At 42.9% G+C, this 24,402-nt stretch overlaps 1 protein-coding gene across 1 annotated transcript in view; it reads right to left on the bottom strand.

Annotated features, from left to right (window-relative positions):
• Positions 1–1,037: 1,037 nt before the first annotated feature.
• The window catches only part of NEDD9 (neural precursor cell expressed, developmentally down-regulated 9), a 47,018-nt gene continuing 23,653 nt past the window's right edge, over positions 1,038–24,402 (bottom strand). The window contains exons 3-7 of the mRNA XM_080928669.1: positions 9,540–9,641; positions 8,773–8,874; positions 6,692–7,933; positions 5,344–5,433; positions 1,038–3,183 (exon numbers count right to left, since the gene is read on the bottom strand). Coding sequence (XP_080784795.1) covers positions 2,674–3,183; positions 5,344–5,433; positions 6,692–7,933; positions 8,773–8,874; positions 9,540–9,641 — 2,046 coding nt within the window. The 3' untranslated portion in view covers positions 1,038–2,673. The remainder of the gene's footprint in view (positions 3,184–5,343; positions 5,434–6,691; positions 7,934–8,772; positions 8,875–9,539; positions 9,642–24,402) is intronic.

Genomic DNA, 24,402 nt, shown 5'->3' with positions numbered 1-24,402 from the left:
GAGAATTAAACTAGCAGCCTGGTGAGCCCTCTATCTGCTTCTTGATTGAACAAGATGCTCACAAGCCATGTTGCAAACTCCCACTGCCAAGAACAAAGCCAATATACAGATCTTCCAGAATGGACAGACTGCCCCCTCTAAAGTTCAAGTCGAAAGAAATCTCTCTTCCATTGCTTCTGGATATTTTGTGATCCAGAGTGTCAATCTCAAGAAAAGTAATTAATATACAGATGTATTCAAGTGCTTTCTACATCTCAGAGGGTTATCTGAATAAAAGGGAGGGTCATTAAAAGCAGTAATTCTAATGGTTAGAAATCTTTTTCTTCTCATATACTTTGCTTTGAATCATCATGTCCACATTAAATGTGTGGGTGCTGTAGCCAGATGTAGTAGGTAGGTCACACCTTTAATACAATCATCCTGGAGGCAGATACAGACCGATTTCTGTGACTTCAAAGCCAGCCTGGTCTACATAGAGTTTCAGGCCAGCTATGACTATGTAGTTAACTCCTATCTGTGGGCATTTGATACTGAAAAAACAGTTTCAGATGTTTGATTTAATGTTAACCACATGCTCTAGAATTTTCTTTATTACAAAGGTACTGGGGTAACATACACACACTTTTTCTTAAGAACAGTCAGATCTGTCCGACTGATCACAGGGACCCCAATGGAGGAGTTAGGGGAAGGACTGAAGGAACTGAAGGGGCCTTATCTGGCATCAGTGGGAGGGGAGGCCATTGGTTCTGTGAAGGCTTGATGCCCTACTGTAGAGGAATGCTAGGGCGGTGAAGCGGAAGTGGGTGGGGGGAGCATCCTCATAGAAGTAGGGTAAGGGGGGATAGGATAGAAGGGTTTGCAGAGGGGAAACAGGAAAAGAGAATAACATTTTAAATGTAAATAAATAAGATACCCAATTAAAAAAAGTCAGATCTATAGCATACATAAGAAAATCATAATTTGACTTTCTATACTCAGATGGGCCAGCATTTAATTCTACAATATGACAGACACAAGGAAAAGAAACCCAGTGGCTATAAAGAGAATAATCCAAACATTTAATGGTTTGAATATACAAGATGTCAATGAACAATACAAATTGAATAGTTTGGTTTTACAATGTGGAATGTCATTGCTCAGATTAGGACAAGGTATCCATCAACCAACAGATACCCACTGTGTAGTAAGGTCTACAAGCATACTCTTCCTGACTTCTTGCAATGGTACTGATGCTGCAGAACCCTCTTCCTCCATGTGCCAGACACAGTGAATTGCTGTCCAATAGCTCAGCTGTTCATCTTCTGGCAGTATAGAACTTTGAGAATTACAGTCATAGTTTGTTTTGAAAAGCACCCTTCCTTTGATATCTTCTACTTTTTAAAAAATCAAATGTTCTTCTTAAGTCCCTCCTTGCCTTTACAAATTGGTTGTTTAAAACAAATAACATTAACTCAGTCAAGACATCTATAACAAATAAAAACACATTTCCAAATACGCTGGAATGAAATAGAACAGAGACTACAAGAAACGTAATTTTTGAGTTGGTCATCAAGGAAGAGAGAAGTAGTTTATCTGCCCAGGATGAATCTGGTACCTGAGCTGTATCTACGCAGCAGGTGTGAAGGGACAGACCACAGAATCAATGCTGTGACTAGCTGAATTTGGTAATGTGGCTTATCCACAAGGCCCGTGGCAGGACAGGGTCTGGTGGCTCCACAGTTTAGTGACTAAGAAACTGGCCATTTCCATTAGAGGATGAGGGCAGAGAGGTCTTTATTTAACTACTGGCTGTCAGAAACATCCTTTCTTTTTGACCACACTCACAGTTCTGATGTGTCTTCATGAATTCTTGTGGCAATTTTTTTTTAATTCAACTCTAAAAACATCCTTTAGAAAACCTCATGACTGAATCACTCACAAATGTAGCTCCAGGGAAACAAGTGTTCTGTTCTTATTATAGCTCCTGTCAGAACTGAAATAACTCAATAACCACTGTAGACATGGCCTCTTGGTACAGCACACATGTCTTACCTCTCACTAGCACCTGAAACACTGGACTTTAGGTTAATGTAATTTTTTTTTGAACATCTCTCTCTCTCTCTCTCTCTCTCTCTCTCTCTCTCTCTCTCTCTCTCTCTCTCTCTCTCCTTTCAACCAGAAGTTGGTCAGATTTACCACTGTGTTAAAGACAACTCAAGTTTGAAAGAGGTTTCAGATAAGACAGTTGGGTAGTTGGGTGTGCTGGGCTCAGACCACTACTAGCACATATAGAGCAATATTACAACTAAGCAGTATAATTTTCTACAAAACCCAAACAATGCAGCATTAGAAGGCGCTTGCTAAGGTGCTTCTCAATTTATGTTTTTAATGGACTGTACCAGACATACATCTATAAACAAATACAGATACAGAGGCATACACAAATGTAGACACATTTCTGTACAACTTATGTCTTAGATAAGTATATGTTTCTATAAGAACCACACAGGGGAAACAAAATGAATTCCCACTTCAGCTCCCTGAATTGATGAAATTGACTAACTCACAAAACATTAAAACATTTCATTTTCATATAAAATATCTACAAAAATAGATAACATTTACAAAAACTAGATAGTATTTCCAGTTTTCCTTGGTAATTATTTACCCAGTCCTTTCTACTTCCTTGTCTTCTTAGAAGGTGGCCATTTCCAGCAAGGAACGCTTGAACAGCTGAGCGTTTCTGGACAGGTCAGTTACCTGATGCACCATCTCCTGCAAGGCCGTAGTGCTGGGGTAATGGAGGGCGGCCATCTTGGTTGCCATCACTATTGTCTTGAGCTGTTCGCAGAGCTGGTTGCTGGAGTTCCTGACTTTGTTGCGAATGTCCTGGGCAGCCACCTGCCTTGTCAGAGTATCTCCAATGAACACCAGTTTGTGCGCACTGAGAATGACAAACTTGCTGTGCGCCACAAAGATCCGTGGGGGCTGGGCTGAGCTGACGCAGCTGAAGAGGGCATCGATGGCGTTGAGGAGGGAGATGAAATGGGTCTCGCATTGGTCATAATAGAAGCAAAGCAGCTGCCTATCCTGAGCACCCACACTGTTGTTTGTGGTTGGGAGGCTCTGGGAGGGCTTCCATTTGGAGATATCATTCTCCACGGGCTTGGTGATTTCTTGTTCCAACAGCCGGAACTGACTAAGCTAGAAGGAGAAAAGATTTCATTAAGGGCATGGCATACCTTGTAAAGGGAAAGAAATGTGGGCGTGGGGTCAAAAGATACCAGCCTCAAGCTTCATCCTTAGTTGATGCCAGATACTTAGGAGCTGTGAGACCTTGCCCAGGTTGCCTTGCTTCCTAGATTGTATAATATGGACACTGGGAAGAGGATCCCTAGGGGATCCTCCAGCATAGATCTTTTGTTATGACACCATTTGTCTTTTTTTGCATTCCAACTGGAAGGCAACAGCTTCACCTTCTATGCCATTATGAGGGCTCCATAAAATACTATGATTCACATAGTGAATATTATTCACAAAGTGTTTGAAACAGTGTTTGGTGAATTGTAGGCTCTATGTAAATACTTTTTAAATGTTGAGAGGCAGCAAGGGAAAACCAGATGTAGTGAACTTTCTGTCAAATAAACCAACAGTTTGCTACTTCCTGGGTAAGGCCCTTTCTCTCTCTTCAGGATGGAGAGTTCATGAAGACTGTCCTGTTTGACAAGGATTTGTCTCCTATATTGTCAAGATGTATGACAACATTATGGTCCGTTACTGCTGAGAAGTCTTAGAAATGCACACTTCGAGAAAATGATACAACAAAGACATCTCAGCATTTATTATTTACCATATTTTATAGCATACATGTGCAGATCAGAGGACTCTCCATGGGTGCTGGTTCTCTCCTTCTACCGTGTGGTTTCTAAGGCTCAAACTCAGGTCATAGGGGTGGCTGCAAGTGCCCTTACACTGAACTGTCTCAATGGCCTTAGTGCCATCTTGCTTGAAGCTATCATTAGCATCCCTAACTGGACTGTTATTTCAAACTGAAATGATAATTTCCAGATGTGTTACTAAGACTCCTGAGTTTGGGACTCAGTTACTCTTTCATCCTGATTCAGAGCTGAGTCAGTTCAGCGACACCTTCACCCTGCTTCCCCAATAAGAATTGCACAGTCGATTTTCTGTCCCATGGAAACTGCTTGCTTCTTAGGAATTACTTTAGCATCAACTAGTTTCCCCAAACTCTGCTGTCCTGTTGGGCTGACTGCCAATGTAGGCACAGTGGTGTTCTAATAATATTTGATACTAATGTATTTGATTTCAAATCATGTGCCCATAGAGGGAGTAGTATTTTCCCACTGTATAGAGAAGGGACTGGTCATTACATGATGCTCACATCCATACAGCTGTTGGCTCGAAAGCAAGGGTCTAAACTCAGGTTTCCTAGACATTTTGCTACTTCCTGTTGTGATGGGCTATTTTCTTTCATCTTAAAGGGTGTACAACTCTTTAGTGCATGTCTCCTTGTTTGCAGGCCCTTGCCTTAACAATATCTATCCTTACCTGCTATACTCGCTAAACCTTTGAGTGAACAACCCCTGCTCAGAACTCTTAGAGTAGACTATGAAGAGACAGGGAGAGGGATGGGGTGGAGGGGAGAGTTAGAATCAAACTCTCTTTGGAATTGATAAGCCCAGAAGGGAGTTGACCATTACCTAAGGAATCCCAGATGAAGTGTCATCTACAAAGAAGAGTTTGAAGTTGTGCACAATGCACACACCTGCAAGGCCATCACAAGAGACCGAGGCAGGAGAATACCAAGTTTGAAAACAGCCTGGACTTCATTGTGAGAATTTATCTCAAAGCATTACAGGAAGCCACAAAGCCCTATAGAAAGGGTTTGAGTGGCCATTTATGACTTTTTAAAAGTTAGATGCGAACCAAGTGAGGTGTTGGATAGTAGAAAATGAGGCAGATACTGAAAGAAAATCAAGGAGGAATAGACAGCCCTTGCTCCCTTTGGTCTTGGCTGCATCTCGTTCTCCTGAATTCCCTTACTTTGGTCTCAATGGAAAACCAATTAGCTTGGGCCAGCCTGACTGGGTCTTGAGACCATAAGCTCTAAGCCAAATAGTCCTAATGGGCGCTAGATGAGCAGGCTCTGAACAAACCCTACCATTTGGATTCGACCCAGGCATGCTCAAGCTGTAGTCACAGGTCACACACCTTCACTTTGTTCTCGTGCTTGTTACATGCCCGGGACTTCCTTCTTTATGCTAGTTTGCTGGCGGGATCCCAGCCTTTGGAAGTTATCTGTTCCCTACTAAGTGGAGCCCTTTCTGCTGTGTCAGAACCTACCTGATGATGCTCCAGCTGCGCCTTGTTCTGCTTCATGATGTTCTCTTTTTCCAAGAGCTCCTTCTGTTGTCTCTCAAACTCCTCTTTGCCCTGTTGTTTTCAACACAAAGAACATATTACCTCCTCACTGTGAGTCACTTACGGGAACAGCTTCACTGACAAGTGTACTCAGACCCTCACTATTCACTGGCTATTCCCTCCTGTCCAGCAAGACACTGTAAGCCACAGACGAGGGACTTCTGGGATGACTGTGGAGACAGGCTGGAACTTGAAGTCTGTTTCTATGTGGGTCACCAGGGTCACTGCTTGTTCTAGTTGGAGAACTTCCCAAGATCCTCTTCACACTCTCTTAAGAAGCATTATTTGTTTTTTATGATTCTTTTTTAATGGGTTGTATGTGAACCATGTGCTTCAAAGCCAAGATTAACAGCCAGATACACATTTCACTTCTGATTTCTTTGACTGTCCTGTATCTCTTTATCTATGCTCAGCATTCCCCAGTCTACAGCATCAGGAGACCAGTGAGATGGATGTTAAAGGCCTTCCTCTAACCTTGGCCATTCCTCAGCCTGAGATGTGGCTCAGTTGATTCTTCCTACTCTCTGGCATCTGGGGCTGTTGGTATTTTAACCGTATTCAGTATAATTCATGGCTCTCTGTCCAGTGGAAAAGAATGACAACACAAAGCACTAAGGTAAATACTAAGTAATGGGTTATGGTGGTGTTGAAATTCTTCAAAGCACACAGATGCCTTCAGGATTCTAGGCCAGTCTGGGAACCAGCACAGTTTATACTATAAGAAGCACTTGGTGGATTTTAACATATGTGGGTCAGGCCGATTGGGAAAGGATCACAGGGTCCCCTGGATCTGATTGGAGCTATGTGTCTTTTTAAGCAGCTAAACACACATGTGCACACAGACACTCATACACATGTGCACACATGTAGGCTGAAAGAGTACCTCAGAAACTTTCTATGTGTAGATAGTTTCAATAGGATTTTTTAAAAATTAAAAGTGATATACATTTAAACTTATTTCTATTATGATGGGCTTTTCCACGGACTTGTGCTACAAAACACAAGTAGAGAAAGAATGACTCTTGGACTCACCCATCAACAACATTGATGAGTATCCTCCAGCTTTTCCTACAACCATTTGAGTTAATGAATTCTCAAAATAAAATTAAGGTCCAGGGAAGTGAAATAGAGTGGCTGTACATTCTTTTTGTACAACCTCACCCTCAGTTTTCAAATCAGCTGGATTACCATATTTTGTTGTTTGTCCAGCATCCCAGCCTTATGGGCAGCAGCCCCGAGTGTGGGTGGTTCATACATCTGGCTTCCTTACCTGTAGATGGACATAATCATAATCATCCATCCAGCTCCTTTCAGAACTGTCACTGCTGCCGCAGTCTGGTGGCTGGTCCTTGCTTAGAGTAGGAGGCAACGGCTTATTGTGGACCTGCGCTTTGTAGTCACCAGGGCGCAGTGGCTGCATCTGGGAGCCCGTATGTGTGTACTCAATTGAGTTCATGATGCTGTTGGGGCCGTTCTTCAGATGGGAATTGCCAGGATCTGCTCTAAAGAGGGTCTCTGCATAGGTGCTGATGGTGGTAGTCAGTTGCTTGGCATCATCTGGCACTGTCTTGGCTACCATCACAAACCGGTCTAGATCATCGCACTTATTTTGGGGCTTATTGATAGCTAAAATATTCAGGGACCAGCTGCATTCATTCAAATCATGGCTGGTTTGGCTTAGGATCTGGTGGGAATCCTCTACTCTTTGGAGTTCCCGCTTCATTTTGTTGTGGAGGACCAGTTCTGGGAGGCAGGAGGCATTGGCTAAAGCTCCCTTGGCAAAATGGAGGTATTCTCGTAAGAACAGCTCCACTTTGTCCACTGAGGTGCGGATCTCATTGATGTGCCTTTCCATGTAACTGTAACACCTCCAGTCTGTAGTGACCAGTGACATGAGGCTGCAGACACCCATCTCCAGGGTCTGCTGAAGCCGATAGAGCTTCTCAATGGCTGTGTCTGGGTCCAGTAGGAGCCTTTTGTCCTGAGATGGAGAGGCTGACAATGAGGACTCCTTTGAGGAGGTGGAAGATGTGGACATGTTACTCCTGGTACTGCCAGTGCTGGAGAAAGACAGTCTGTTGATTCCATCTACCATGTCCCGAGAGCCCTTGGCATCTGCTGGGTTGTGTAGAGGGACATCATAAACACCGTCTCTTTCCTCCAGATTGGCCTTTTCCCTGGTTTCTGTTGGCACCTCCAGAAACTGAACTCCCCGAGGGACATCATATGCATCACTCTGAGTGTCCCCACACTGTCCCAGCTGAGAGGATGCATGGTGCAGGGGAAGGCTCTTGTGTCTTTGTGCCATTGGTTCTGCATCTCCTGGAGCATCAGAGGGGAATTTGACATGAAGGTCTTTCCCCACTGTCTTGGTGCTGGTTGGAGGGATGTCATAAACCCCCTCAGGTCTAGCATCCGGCTTTCCATCTTGTTTCATTGGAGGAGGGAAATCATATTCTTTTTCCCTGAGCTCTGCCTCATCCCGGCAAGCTGATGGTGGAATGGCATAGACCTAAAAAAGTAAGTAAAAAGCTAATTTATTTCTTCAGCTCTGACTTGGATAGAGGCAGAAAATGAATATTCCACAAAGCTGTGGTCCAGAGTTTACAGCCCTGTTCACTCAGTCTTTTTTCCTCTCTTCTCACCATTTACTAACCTCAGATGTTTTCCAGCATGCAGCATGCTCCTTAGAGGATGTAGACCCTCATCCTTACACCTGAGCATCCTTTACCATTCTCAGTGTAAGCTTAGGTGTAGAGCCCTCCTAGTTAAATTGCTCACCACTAGGTTTCAGTCTCCTGTTTCCAACCATTCATTGACTGAGACAGGAGGCATTGATACCCTGGGCTGAAGAACCTGTGCTTCCTTCTTGGTCCTCAGGCTACTGGTGTATGTGTGTGAATCTTCCTGAGTCCTCTTTGTATTCAAAGGCACAATTCCCTATCTGTCCAGCAAAGCTAACTGCATTTGAAGTACGAGTATGCCCAGAAGAAGATAGAAAAATCAAATGAGCTACCTCTTATGTAGAGACCAAGGAAGCTGTAGACCCTTCTAGAAATATGTGATATGTTAGATATTGCCAAACTGAATTCCCTGTCTCTCTTTCCAATAGACTCTTATTATTGATGTCTTCATGTTTCTGGGGACTCTCTAAATTTGTAATTATAATGGCTTTCTCCTCTTCCTTGCATTCTTCCCTCTTTCTATTTCTTCTTTCTTTCCTTCCCTCCTGAAGATGATTTTCCCTTTTAGAATTGCCATTCTTGTTTTATCCCAATAAACTATGACACACTCATTCCATATGCACACAGAGCTACTCATCCACATACTGTGTTTTACCAAGTTACTTACCCCTTGGGTGGGGGGAATGTCATACACTCCTTGAGGTTTTATCTCTCCCACTGGAACTGAAAACACAGGGCCTTTCACTGAGGAAGGAGGGATGTCATATACCTGAAGAGAAACACTCGAGTTACCCAGAATGCAATGGGATCTGCTGCTTAAATTCCCTGCTATCGTTTCCTTAAGGATTTATACATCAGGTCAGACACAGACTTGGTCATTAGTAGCATTCCAGGCCATCAGGGGCTTGTGAATGTTTTCTTTATGAATTTTGCATTCTTTGATTTAGGCTAAATATAAAAAGTCTTATTTTTATTTTTTTAAAGATTTAGTTATTTATTATGTATAAGTACACAATAGCTGTCAGACACACCTAAAGAGGGCATCTTATCTCATTACAGATGGTTGTGAGCCACCAAGTGGTTTCTGGGATTTGAACTCAGGACAGTCAGTGTTCTTAACCACTGAGCCATCTCTCCAGCCTGAAAACAGTTTTACATGAACTATCTGCTCTATAATTTAGACCATTTAACTTATATATATATTTCCAGAAATAAAATGACAAATTGGTAAAATCAGACAAGAAATTTCTCAGATAAAAGGCTAGACTTTCTGATAAGGCAAACCTAAGAAATACAATTTAACCAACTAAAATGGTCTCTGGACAGACAACCTCCACCTGGTAAGGTTGTGGCTAGTGTCCCTCTTCTCCTGTACGTTCCTGAAGAGATGCTTCCCCCAAAGCCAGCTCCCCTTGTGATAATCCCATTGCCTACCCCTTGAGTGCTGTGGGAAGGAGGAACATCATAGGCATCCTTTTGGTATCTGGTTGGGTACTCGTACACATAGCCATGGCCCGTCCTCACTGGGGTGATCACCTGTGGGTGAGAATACACAGAAATGTCAAACAACATCCCTGAGTCCTCAGCATACCTATCAGCCTGTGTTGAGGAAACATCCTGAATCAATCTCTCATAGAAAGGAGAGAAAGGAGAGAAAAAGAAGGAAAGGGAAAAGAGATGAGAGGACACAAGAAAAGGAAGATACAAGGCCAGAAGAGGAAGGAAATGACCGGAATATCTTTCTTAAGAATTTTCCAAAAATCTGGCCAAAGTCCATCAATAGAGTCTCTGTTCCCTGTATTCAAGGAGATATGTTTAAATCATGAAAGTCAGGCTGGGGAAAGGAATCAGCAGTTAAGGCACCTTAAGAAGACCTGAGATTAGTTCCCAGGATCCACATGGTAGTTCTGTATCTCTGGTCCCAGGGGCACTGATACCCTCTTCTGGTCTCCAACAGCAGCACCAAACACATGTGTGATGTGTGCGTGTGTACACACACACACACACACACACACACACACACACACACACACCACTCATGCACATACATATAAAATAGAAATAAATTATGAAAGTCTTAGCTGATACTTTTGGTGGAGTGGCCAAAATACATTACATTTTTTTTCAACAAGGCTCCGAGGCATTTGTAAAGAACATAAGACAAATAGTTTGGCCACTTAAAATTCCTCTCATACCTTCTCAAGTGTGCCTCTTTATCTGAAATTATTATTATGGTCATAAGTGAAAATTCCACGGGTCATCCTAATTCTTTCATGGAGACACTGATGAACAGTCCTGTTCTTATAATTGCCTGGGAATGTTCACTTTAATTTGTGAGACAAGGGAAACACAACCCCCTCCCCGTGCCTACAGGAGACCCTGTTCTAACATCCTTAGATGCTCAACACTATGGGGTGCCTGGTTTTTATGTAACCTCCATGTATCATCGGACACATTTCAAACCCTTTTCCAACAATTTTATGGTGGACAGTGCTATACCAACACCAAGTCAATGGATAGTATACAGTATCGCTTAGGGAGCAGTGTCACAAGTTTTCACACATTCATTGCAGATGCAATTATTTTCCGGATCCTTCTTGTTTGTAGCTGGTTGCCTCCTCTGATGTGGAACCAGTGTTGCAGAGGATGAACCATGCTGGTGAGGAAGCCCTCAGACTCTTATCTGTGGAGTGTCCTGACCTCTAATTCCTAACTATTCTCCCATTTCCACCAGGGAAGCAACTATCCCCACTGCACCTACATCCAGCCACTGTCAGAAGTCAAACACACCCAGCATAGACTTTGGCATCTGGAGCCTAAGTTGGCCAACAGAATCTTACCTAGTGGACTGGCCTGTTTACTCTTCCTTCCTCTCTCTCTCTCCCACCTCCCTGTTTTCTCCTTCTCTCCCTCTTCCCCTCTCTTCTTCTCTCCCTTTCTCTCTCCTTCCCCCCTCCTCTCTCTCCCCCTGTCCTTCTCTCCCTCCCACTGTCCTTCCCTCCCTCCATCCCTTCATCTCCCCTTCTCTCTGTGAATATCTATGTGGATGCATTCTCTGGTATAGGCACACATGGAGAGCAGGAGTCAACCAACTTCATGTACCTTTTTCTGTTTCTCTCCACTTTATTTTATTGAGACAGGGTCTCCTCATTGACCTAGAGCTCACCACTTGGTTAGATGGGCTGACCTGTGAAGCCCTGAGAGTTGCCTGTCCCCGCTGCCCATACAAGCACTGCAGTTACAGGCATATGCTTTTCTATGTATTGGGGATCTGAACTCAGGGCCTCACATTCGTACAGTAAGCACTTGACCCACTGTAGATTCTTATGTACATAGCTGGGTACGGACTGGTAGTTTTAAGCAGGGTAGAGACATTATTTCAGCTCAGTGCCTTTGCTCTTCCCAGGGCTTGAAAATTGCTCTAGTTTTGCTTTTTTTCCCCCTGAGCACCCCACTCTCAAACCATTAACAGTCAAACACTGCCCACCATGTTTTAGAGAAAAGAAACATCTAAAATTAGGAGGAGCTGTCTGTTCCCAGGAGGCCTTCATCTTTCACGCTTTAACATGAAAACTCTGGCGTCAGGCTGCTTATAAAACTATGTGAAAAATGCTCCACGTCCATCTGAAGCTGAACCTAGTGGAACGCAGCCAAGTGAGGCAGTGGCCGCACCCCAGGGGCTCCCAAACCTCCCTGTCCAATTTTGTTTAAAATGCCTAATGCTTACAACTGATTATTTCTTACATTGAAGGTAAAGGAGATTAGTATGCAGCAAACATTTCCTTCCAGTCTCTCCATTGTCTCGGGCTTAGAAAAGGAACTCAGCACTTTAAGTTTGTTGGCAGGGAGTGACGGAACCATTTTATGAGGCAGCTATTCATTGTATTGTACACAGCACATATTCCTTCATAAAGCAGGGGGCTGTTTGCTAAAATCCTTTAATTCCATTTATGGTTTGTTGCATTTACCATTGTGCAGAAGAGATATGAAGATCTTGTAGACGTCCCATTTATAGCTCCCTATTTAGTTTTGTAATAGAACCAGCTCACAACCCAGCTTTTGTTGAATATGGAAGCTTCTAAGAATGGGTGTTGTGCAACGCTGCCAATTTAGGGATGCTAGTGAACTAATCCTGATTAAGCTGAAGTCCTGTAACCCTCTTCATCTTGGAGGGCAGGGAGAAAGAGGGGGCAGCGCTGGTGCCTAGTGTGGTATCGGGGAATACAAACAGGGCATGGCCCTTAGAGACGGACAGGGACCAACCTATCCCTTGCTTTTTGTGGCCCTTCCTAGCAGGGCACACACAGGCTTCTTGGTATTTACCATCCCACTTCCTGACAAATGTCACAGAACCCCAACTTGCTCTCTCTTTCTCATTTAGAGGATGCCTGTGGTCATCTGGTGTTTAAAACTTTGCATTCCAAACCAGTCATTTTTCCTTGTTTATGCAGTTAAAAACACAGATGGTGAAAACCACGGGAGGAAAAAGCCAATAAAACACAGCCTTCCCATCCCAGCATTCCCGATGGTACGATGCAGCTCCCAGGGACCCAGCAATGACACTGAAATGGGGCCAGAGCTTTGTCTCTGGTGGGATATGTCCAGGGCATTTAGTGAGACATGTGGCAACTTAGGTAAGATGGCTGGAGCTTTCTTCAGAGCCAGCCTTGCCTCTCCCCTTCCTGGGACCCTCTCCAGGACAATTGTGTGTTCCCTCCTCAGGGAAAAGTGCATGGCCCACCCGACCTTCAGGCTCTTTCTTCCTGCTTGACAGGAGCACACACAAAACCTCCATCCCCACACTCAACCTCCAAGAACCACTGACCTTCAGCCCCGGAGGCACACCAACAGCTAAGACGGAGGGTTTGGAAGAATTCTCCTGGGTAGGAATGGATCCGCTGCACAAGGGTATTTTCACACCATTTTCTCAATAAAACCAAGTCCCATTTTTCACATCCCCCTTCTCTCTGCATTCCTTTTATTCGACATATTTATTTTTCGGTGCCAAGTCTTAGCCCTAGGAATTATCAAGTCAACCCTTAATTCATTACTGCTCCCCAGGGAGCTAAGCTGTGAGGTGGGCTGGGGCCCCGAAGGTGCAGAAGTACAGCTGCCTCCCTGAGTGTGATCACCCTTCGAAGGGTCTGAATGGTCACATGTAGCTCTGTTACTGTCCTGATGAGGAATCCTGCCCTTGTCAACTAACTGGAAAGCCCCCAGAAGAGCTATGAAGCAGAGAACAGACTGTAACCATTTTCGTTTTTTTTCCTCCTTTACATTTAAAAAACAAAAAAAACTCTGATTAGTTGTTGTAGGAGTGTGTTATGTGTGTGTATAAGAGTATGTGTATATGTGCATATATGTGTGTGGGGTGTGGGGGTATGTGTGCACACTCATGAAAGAGTGTGTGTATGTGCCTATGTGTACATGTGTCCGTGTATGTGTGTTGTGCATGTGTGTTTATGTACATATGTGTATGCATGAATGTGCTTGTGAGTGTGTGAATGTGTGTGAGGGCCAAAGACTGACATCAGGTGACTTCTCAACCTCTTTCAACTTTTTTATTTAATTTAAGAATAGATGCCCATAATGTGCTTGCTACTATTACTGGGTGTGGTGCTACATACTTGTAACCCCAGCACTCAAGAGGCTGAGGCAGGAGGATTGTGAGTTTGAAGCTAACCTAGCTTCATAGCTAGTATAAAGCAAAGCTGCCTCAAACACAAAAATAAAACCCCGAAAGAAACCTTTTTCTTATAATAAATTAAATCTTTCCCCCTTAAATATGTGATAGTTTTGTTTAAGAGACTGAAGAACATGCTAAATTCTTAACTACAGAGGTCAAGCCTCTGCTGTTAAATAATGTTTCACACTAGAATTCCCTATAAAAGATTTTCAAACGCTTGATTTTTTTAATGTATGCATACCATGGACAGTCAGTAGCCTCAGAGGCTGGAAGAGACTGTCCGGGCCCCAGAAATTAGAGTGTGGACAGTTGTGAGCCACCGTGTAGATGCTGGGAACTGAGCCTGGCTCCTCAGCCAGGATGGCCAGTGATCTTAACCGCTGAGTCATCTCTGCAATACTAATCTTTTTCTTTAAGATAGTGTTTCCCATTAACCCAGAGCCCATCAGTCAGGGTATGCTGCCTGCCAATGCGGTTCAGATCCACCTGCCTCTTCCACCTTCCCAGTGCTGGGGTGATATACATACATACATACATACATACATACACATATACATACATACATACATACATACATACATACACACACACATACATACATACATACATACATACACACACATATACATACATACATACATACATACACATATACATACATACATACATACATACACATATACATACATACATACATACATACATACACATATACATACATACATACATACACACACATATACATACATACATACATACATACACATATACATACATACATACATACATACACACACATATACATACATACATACACATATACATACATACATACATACATACATACATACACATATACATACATACATACATACATACATACACACACATATACATACATACATACATACATACCCATGGTCGGTTTTTACATGGGTGCCAGAGTTCCCAATTTAAGTCCTCACGCTTGGACTGCAGAGAATTATAATAAGTCATCTCAGTAGCCATTCACTGTATGCATTCATACATGTACATAATATGCATCGATGAACGTAGCGCTTACAAATGAAGAGTCCACTGATCAATCTCTAGGGCTGGGCCCTGCCAGGAAAAATGGCAGACCAAAGCCAAGGGTATGCTAGCCCTCTAATTAATGTGTTTACATAAGAACAAGGGTGCAACCTCAGCTAGCCTAGCCCCACAGTGGCGTTTGATTCTCCCTGCCTTGAGCCTTACTGCAGAGACTGTTTTGAAGATGTTTCTGACCCAACCTGTACTTTGTAGCTGCAGGTTCTGAACCCATGGATTCAATCAAACTCAGGGGCAGGGCGTTGCATGCAAACAATTCCCACCCATATCACGCATATGCTGATTTCCATTTATTTGTCATTCTTTTAAACAATACGGTCTAACAAGTATGTGTGCAGCATTGAACTGCGCCGGGTTTTGTAAGTTGTCTAGAAATGATTCAATGGCTATTTGCGGGTGTGTGTAGGTTACACAGGCAATATGCCATTTGTCTGTAAGGTCTATGGAGTTCCTGGCATGAATTCCCAGAGGGGTGATCTACTTTCATGACTCACAATTTAGAGAGCTGGGCACACAGGTATTAAAAGTCCATTTGGATAGCAGAGGGCTAGAACCTAGACTGGAAGAGAGACTCTTGAGGTTCTTCATTGATGTTTCTAAAATTAGCTTGCCTGGGTTTCTGCCATAGCAGGGCAAAGATCTTGCATTCAGTTGCTTGAAAGCCCAACAAACAGCAGAGGAGAAACAGCCACACTTCTGTACTTGGGGGCAGGCACACATCCTATTCAAAGGGAGGTGACCATGCCTGTGTCCAGTCAACTACTGGGAATTCATTGTCAGATCTTGCATGCTTTCAGAAGCCAGAAGTATAAAAACCTGGCTTTTAAAATTGGCTCAAAAATATAAAGCAGTGTGTTGGTTGAATAAAGCACACCTTTGATCCCTAGGCTGTCCAGTTTGCTTTCACCTGTATGGCTTTTGTGTTTGTATTCTTCCCCCTTCCTTGTTTGGGACATTAAAGCTCCCAAGTTCTGACCAATACCATCACTATCAAGACTGAAAAACTCTGGTTTCCTCAAATACCCCGAACACCCACATGACTGCTTTGTCTGGTTAACTCTTTCCTCTCCTCTCCCCTTATCTTCAGGTTTTATTGTGATTCCAGAGAAAAGCCAAACGTCTGTCTCCCAGGAAGCCTTCCCAAGACAAAACTACCCCCGCCTCTATATATGTATACATATGTGTATATATATTATATATACACACTTATGTATATATACATACACAATAATATAAATTATACACACATACATACACACACAGCATAGAAAAACATTTGAGTAAGAAAGGCTTGAGTAGAGAGGAGGAAGAGCGACAAGGAGATGGGCTGGAAGAGCACAGCAAACTTAACTTGAAAGTGTTGCTTCTATTCTAGTTGTTTTCTACTCTATCATCTACCTACTTACCATTTACCTATTGCCCTCTTTTGTACTGAACAAAAAACTAGGGTTGGGGATGTAGCTTGGTAGTGGGGTACTTGTCTAGCGTATGCAAGGTCCTGTGTTCTGCTCTTAGCAATGTCAAAAATCTTTACAAAAATCACAAAATAAAATTTTTAAAAAACTAAAGAAAAAAAGAATTCTATCTAGAAGCATTTTCTTCTGAGTCATAGCACCCACAAAATCACAGTAGTGACACCCATAACTTTTGATTTTGAAGCTAATTTTGTATCCCATCATTTTCTGCTAGAGTCACTGCAAAACAGCTTCTGAGGTGGTGCACATTGTATAATTGTTTGCCTCTGCCATTTAGATATGGGCAGGTAAAATGGCTTAGTAAGTTAAGGTGCTTGCTGCCAAACCTGACGACAGAAGTTCAATCCCTGGGACCCACATAAAAGAAGGAGAGAAGAGGCTCCTGTAAGGTGTACTTCAATGTTTGTACACATACCACAAATGCACGTGTGTGCACACTCATACAAATACACACACACACACACACACACACACACAGAGAGAGAGAGAGAGAGAGAGAGAGAGAGAGAGAGAGAGAGAGAGAGAGAGAGAAAGAGAGAGAGAGAGAGATTGATTAGATATTGTCTAAACTACTGATGAGGATAGAACAGGGCAGAAAGGTGAATAATCGGGCTTTGCTGTTCTATTGATGCCTTCACCAGAACTAGGCTACCCAGGAAATATGCTGCTCAGACAGCACAACAGGCGCTAATGAGAGGTTAGAACGTGCCACCACAGCAACAGACACACACGGCCTTGCCATTAACAAGCCCTGAGCTGGTCTAATGAGCAAGTCTGTCACATGAGGAACGTCTATTGCTTTGTCTTGGCTCTGGTGGGAAATATAATTAGACGTCTCCCTGCCCCTCTAATCTCCCCTTGATTTATTTATACTACCTCTCTTTGGGTTTCTTACATCAGAAAGACTGTTTTGATTTCTAAAACTGCTTATTAGGTAGAAACTATTTCATTCAAATGAAATAAAAAAAATGCTCTAACAGAGACACCACTGACTTTATTTGGATTTATAGTAACTCTGTATTAAATGAGCAATTTACCGTCTTTCTTTTTCCAAGAGAACCCCAGGAAAAGAAACATCACCACTACCGATGCCTGTCTACTAGGACTGGGACTCGGTTTTTAGCATGTGAGAGCTCTAGTGGGCTGCCTGTTTGAAATCAAAGATTATGTCTTGCACTTCTCCAAGGAGAGGAAAAGCCACATGTTGTCTACCCTAGATTTATTAATTCTCTATAAATTCTTTCTGCCTAGCTTGGGTGCAGCAGTGAGCTCATTTGTTTACTTGCATAGCAACAATACAATGAAAACTCAGTCTGACTTTAAAAACACTCCCTCCCAAGTCATATTCAGGCTTAGCCCAGCCTGGTGCTTCCTTTTGCGTTCAATGGAGACATTTTTCACTCTGTTTTGGGGAAATAACTTCCTTTCCTTCGAAGATATCTGATAGTTGATTTTTATGCTGGAACTCAAGTTTTCACAAGCCTTCCAGATCACAGCCTGTCTCTCCCACCACTTGAGGAAGAGGCAAAGGGAAGGCTCAGAAGTGGAACGGCTCCCTTGGGTCACATTCATTTGACACAGCTTTGTGTGGCAAACCACCCGATGGAAACAGTACCCCAATTGTTAAGCCCCTAACATGTCTCCCCTGCTGCTTTCAGGAAGCTCTTTGTATAGTGAGCACTAAAGCAACATTTAGCTATGGACTAACCAAGCACCAAAGAGCAGCAAGGAACACAGAAATCAAACCATGGTGGGAAATGACATGTCGGTTCCCTAAGTGACCAAGGTCTTTCATGGGACAAAGTTGAATATAGTCCATGACAATTAGGCATTGAAAGCCAATTTTTATATCCCTTTCAGTCGACTGAAATGTTCCTTTGAATGAAACCACAAAGGAGCAGGCCTTTGGGCTCTTTTGAGATCTCAATAAATTCAACAGGACCATATGCACGAATTACATGTAATCTAGATTTGGAAAGATGCTCAAGACTGCCATGCTGACCTGTGGATGGAGGTGACAGGGAAGTAGTTTGGGACCCGAATGCCCGTGAGTATTGCTTCTCCTTGAGTAGGTGACCTCTCCCAGCCCAGTGGGAGAATGGGTATAATGGATGGGAAAAACTTTGGTGCCAGTTCTAAGGTGGCTGCCATGCTGAGAGGATCAGGCTCATCTCTCTGCCCAGACTATGATGCTTTTAAAGGGAAAGATGGTAGAAAATAGCAAAGAAGAGGTCATTCTGCACAGAGAAGAATCCTCCCAATGGGGAATTTCCTGAAAGTTTTCTTCGGAGCAGTACCTGTGCCTTCATCTGCCTTGCCGGCTTCTAGAAGTTCTTCTAATGTACACAGTGGCTGTGGATGGGAAGGCAAGACAGGCTCTCAAAAGGGTAGGGGGCACACTGCAAATGTTTAGGGGTCAAAGTTGAAGTTTTTAAGACGATGTTTGAAGACAGGTCATTTAATGAAATCTTTCAAGCGATTCAGGGAAAGAATCTGATAAGAATGTCTGGATTATAAAAGTTTTGGCAAAGACCCTTAGAGAGAATCCAGTTCCAGTGGCCATGCCACAGTTGAGGGAGCCGGAGTGCAGGAAGGTAAGTCAGCAGAAGAACAAGGGGGACGCCCAGTTGGCACCTACTATCCTTCTCTCAGCGGCCTAGTGCCTATATCTGTGACACGCATTTTCTCTCCAAGAAAGCAGCCTCCAAACACAACAGACACAGCCTGAAAATTAGGCATCTTATGTCTTGGCAGGTCCCTTTCTACAGCTAGTTCAGTCTTGGAGATTACATGAGCTTTTGGCACAGCAATGTCATTTGGGAAGAAGTCCATGTGACCGTATTGTCTGGGGGTACTGCAGATCTGACATCTCCTAGATGAGTGCTTTGGAGGTATATCTGGGTGGCTGGAACCTCTGTGGCTAGGCTCTCACAGATTTGTGAGTACTATGTGGATGTGAGATGGGAACTTTCCATAGCAACATGAATTCTTCCTGCTCACACAATGCTCCTCAGTGCCCAGGGTTCTGGTGAGTTGGAATTGCTAACAAGGTAAACGTGCCCTCTTATTTTAGGCCTAGCAATCCCCCCTAAGAGCTGGAACATAGAACCCACTTGTGCTGGAGTCAGACAGACACGAGCTCGAGAGCAGGCTTGCCTCTCGTGAGAGGCAGTGAGTTAACTCTGGTTAACCTCAGACCTCAACCCTTCCCTTTGTGAGGGGAAGGGAAGCTTTAGTATGTATGTCGCAAGCTGCCAGGAAGGTTAGGTGACACAGACAATATAATGCCCTCAAAATGGAGCGGAGGCTCAGAGGCATTTTAAGGTTGTTTCTATATTTCAGATTTGAAGCCTCACTGTAGAATAAGATGGAGTAACATCTCACCATGTTTCAGACTCAGAGGTTCTTTTGAAGAGCGGCTCCCCCCCCCCCAGATCTCTCCAGAAGTTAACAGAGACTGCTGATGAATCTACTGCCCTATCTGTGAGCCACCTGGGCCTCTCACACCATACAGGTGCCATGTACAAGCTGAAGTCTGAGAGCTGCATGTGTCCCAAGATGGTTACTAGTGTCGCCCAAGATACTTAGAGATGGCACAGACATTTTGCAGTGTCAAAGGTCTGTTACCCTGACATAATGTTAAAGGTCTGACTACTTAGAATAAGAGTGCTTTTGACTTCTGACATGTTTCAACCCTGAATTTTGTAGAACACACTCTGGCAAAGCTGGTCTTCTTCTTTTCTTTTGTGTCTACAAGTTGTATTCACCCAAGGTCATCCATGTTTTATCATGAAATAAAATAAGCAGTTTCCCTGTCCTGCCTCCTTCAGAAAGCATTATCCATCCAGTGAGGCATCCTGTGGCAGGCTGCCTCTAACACACTCTGATAAGCAGCTACTTACCATGCTATCAGTGGGAAGGGAAGGCTAACCTCTGTTGTCTTGGTGTGGGTAAGAAGTTACAAACGCCCCCTCACAAATATGTATTATCTGGGAGCCTTATGACAGAGTGTTGCTGAATCTGAGTACTTTGGAGATCACCAAACAAAAAGGACCTTTGTTCAGTTAAGGAGGTGTTAAGGTTTGCTCATTCCCTTGGCGTGGTTGACTGTCTGTGACAGTGCCTTTCAGGTCAGAGTGAGCTCAACAAGTTCCTCCCTTCCCTGCTTGGAGACCTCTGAGGCAGTGAAAGATGAAAAATGCACCTTGATTTTTTCAGGGGGGGGGCATGTTCACAAACTAGACAATTAGGTGTATTTATTAGGTTTATTTTCATATAGAAATCTACAGTTCTGGGACATTAATTATACCTTACTGAGTTTTACATAAGAAAAAACTGAGGGGGTAGCCTCTACCCTGGAATTAACTTTATAAGTTGAGTGTATGAGAGAAAGAGGGGAGAGAGTGTAGGGAACAGAGAAGCAGAGAAAGACAGACAAACAGACAACAGGGAAAAAAGGAAAGGAAGGTGAAAAGTCAGAGTTTGTCATCTCCGGAAATGTTAGTTTCCTGAAAATCTATTTTTTACTTGTTAGCAGACAAAAAATATTGCTTAATATATATAGCAGTTAGTTGGCTGGTATCTGAGGTTGCTATGGTCAACCAATTTCAAAATGCTTCACATGCTAACAAGGGAAGTCTCTGGTTCCTATGGCAGCAGCCACGGGTGTTTGTGTGTATGTGCATATACATGTGTGCTGCGATGATTCAGTGTCTAAGAAGGCATAGACACCATAAGAAATGCATTTCAGGATCTTATATTACCTTTCAGGAACCAGACTGGAAGACCTGCCTAAAGCCTTTGAGTCACTTCCTGCCAGCATTTGTCTGTGCCCTATTTTGGAATTGCCCATCTCAGAGATGATGCCACAGTGCTTGGCAAATCTCAACAATACTTGAGTTTTCTAAGTAGCTACCACCAAATAGTGCTTGTCCCAGGCAAGACCACGACGGCAGTTCATCCCATTTCCAATGGACTCATGAGCTCCGTGAAATTCATGAGGTATGCACATATTATGGGAAAACATAAGGAAATACTGGGTTTCCAAGTCTTCAGATTAGAGATGAGTTTTAAGAGATGAACACTTTGAAAACACAGTAGAAGCTTTTCAATTATGAGGTTCCATTTGTTGATTGTTGACCTTAGAGCATAAGCCATTGCTGTTCAGTTTAGAAAAATTTCCACTGTACCCATGTGTTCGAAGCTCTTCCCCACATTCTCTTTTATTAGATTCACTCTACCTGGTTTTATACGGAGGTCTTTGATTCACTTGCACTTGAGCTTTGTACAAGGAGATAGGAATGGATCAATTTGCATTGTTCTGCATGCTGACCACCAGTTGGACCAGCACCATTTGTTGAAAATGGTGTCTTTTTTTCCCACTGGATGGTTTTAGCTCCTTTCTCAAAGACCAAGTGACCGTAGGTATGTGAGTTCATTTCTAGGGCTTCAATTCTCTTCCATTGATCTATCTGCCTGTCTCTGTACCAATACCATGCAGTTTTATTTTGTTTTTTATCATGATTGATCTGTAATACAGCTTGAGGTCAGAGATGGTGATTTCCCCAGAAGTTCTTTTATTGTTGTGAATAGTTTTCGTTATCCTGGGCTTTTTGTTATTTCAAATGAATTTGCAGTTTGTTCTTTCTAACTCTATGAAGAATTGAGTTGGAATTTTGATGGGGATTACATTGAATCAGTAGATTGCTTTCTGTAAGATGGCCAGTTTTTACTATGTTGATCCTTTCAATACATGAGCATGGGAGATCTTTCCATCCAGATCTTTCATTCTGAGATCTTCTCCAACTTCTTTCTTCAGAGACTTGAAGTTCTTGTCATACAGATATTTCACTTGCTTGGTTAGAGTCACACCAAGGTATTTTATATTATTTTGTGACTATTGTGAAGGGTGTCATTTCCATAATTTCTTTCTCAGCCTGTTTATCTTTTGAGTAGAGGAAGGTTACTGATTTGTTTCAGTTAATTTTATATCCAGTCACTTTTCTGAAGTTGCTTGTCAGCTGTACGAGTTCGTATCATCTGTAAATAGTGATATTTTTGACTTCATCCTTTCCAATTTGTATCCCTTTGACCTCCTTTTGTTGTCCAATTGCTCTAGCTAGGACTTCAAGTATTGAATAAATAGGGAGAGAAACACAGTATAGAAGGGGAGGCATTGTAGGCATCATAGAACCCACAGAGGCTGCTCTGAGAACCCCTATTCTAAGTATATGAAAGGAGACTCTGAAAGAGTTTACCAGTTTTGATGTCCATACGAGTCAAAAGAGTCAGGCCTCAGACAAGCCCAACACAACATTTTTCTATTTTATTTTATTTACTTTTTTTGAGACAGGGTCTCATAGACTTCAGGCCAAAGACTGCCTTGAACTCCTGATACACAACTCTGCTTCCTGAGTGCTGGGATTACAAGCGCATGCCACCACGCCTGGTTTAAATAAAATCTAGGGTCTCATGCATGCTAGACAAGTGCTCTTTTACAGAACTATATCCCCATGCCGAAAGTATAAATTCCTGTCAATCATTTTTATCACATTTGTTATTTAAGGATAGTTAATAAGTGGTGTCCATGCAGGGTCTATGTGTCAGGAAACAACCATGAGCTGTTGAGGAAGGTGTGAGCAGTAGGAAAATGGCTGAGTGAGAGGCTCAGAATCAGCTTTGGTAGTTGGCCCTGAGGTGAACTGAATTTTAACTGTTCCTAGCTTGTTCCCACTTTGTTCATCCGTTCACCATGCTCTGAGGATACTTATCTGCATGATTAACCTACAGTGGAAGGCAGGTACCGTGTCTCCTGGCTTCCTACAGTCAGAAGGTAGCTCCAAATTAATCTTCAGAAGGAGGCACGGCACACAAGGTCTGAACAGTAAGGCTAAAGAACAATCATTAAGGGCTGACGCGATGGTTCTCTGGGTAATGGTACCTGCCATCAAGCCTAATGACCTTGCCTAAATCCCAGAATGGCATTGAATGGAGCTGACTCCCTTTGAACTGTTCACCGACATCCGTGCGTGCACTGCCATCACACGCTCACAGAAAATAAATGTATAAACGTTTAAAAGAAACACATTAAAGCAGATAGTTGTCTTAAGAAAAGAATAATCAAGTGGGAGGAGAGGAAGAGTTGATATTGGGTTGTAAAGTGAATAAATAAATCCTTTTTAAGAAAGAAAAAGCATCATCAAAACTGTTCCCTGTGCAGCTTGAGTGTGAAATGGGTGTGTCCCCTGGCAGTCTGAGATCGCTGAAGCAGAGAAAAGGTTGTTTTTAGACCTTCGTAGGCCTTTGACTTTAGAGCTTCTGGGCCAACTCAAATCTATCTCTCATATTTTAAGGAGAATTTTCCCTCTTTAAAGACTGAAAACTTCAAAAAAAAATTCAGCTTTTCAAATGATTTGACTATGAGTAACACACTTAATTTAGAATTGTCTGTGAGTTCTTGGCAATCCCAACACATATTTACGAGTCTTTGCCGAGTGAGAAAGCTCTAACTTACAAATTGTTTTCCAAATGTCATGGAATGGTCTTGAATCCCACATATAATTGATGAGCCTTGTGTGGGACTCTTTCCTACGCATTTGTCTATGTGTTAATTAATTTCTATTCTGCACTACGCTTCATATTCTGCAACTCAAAGTTTTCTTTCTTTCTTCTTCTTTTTTTTTTTTTTTTTAAATTCAGCTTTCACACTTTTGCACAGGCCCTGGGCACTCTGCCCATAATATCTGACACATGAAAAAACCCTGCACATAAAACCCAGAGGGAAGACCAATGAAACTAAGCAAAGGTGCTCATGTGTAAGGTTTCCAGAGAGCTTGGATTCTTTACCACCCTTTCCAGGATTCTTAAAGAGCCAGGGAGTGTGACCTGCAAGCTCAAACGGCTCAGCACACTCGCCGAGAATGAAATAGGTACATATTCAGCATATACTGAGAAACAACAAGGTCCACATGAACTTTGAAAACCGTGCATGAGCTGAGATGTCTGTGATCCCAGCGTGGGGGCCAGGGGGAGGATCGGACACTCAAGG

Source organism: Micromys minutus, assembly GCF_963924665.1.
Source record: "Micromys minutus genome assembly, chromosome: 1".
Taxonomy (NCBI): Eukaryota; Metazoa; Chordata; class Mammalia; order Rodentia; family Muridae; genus Micromys; species Micromys minutus.
This window is presented reverse-complemented; position numbering and strand designations above follow the sequence as displayed.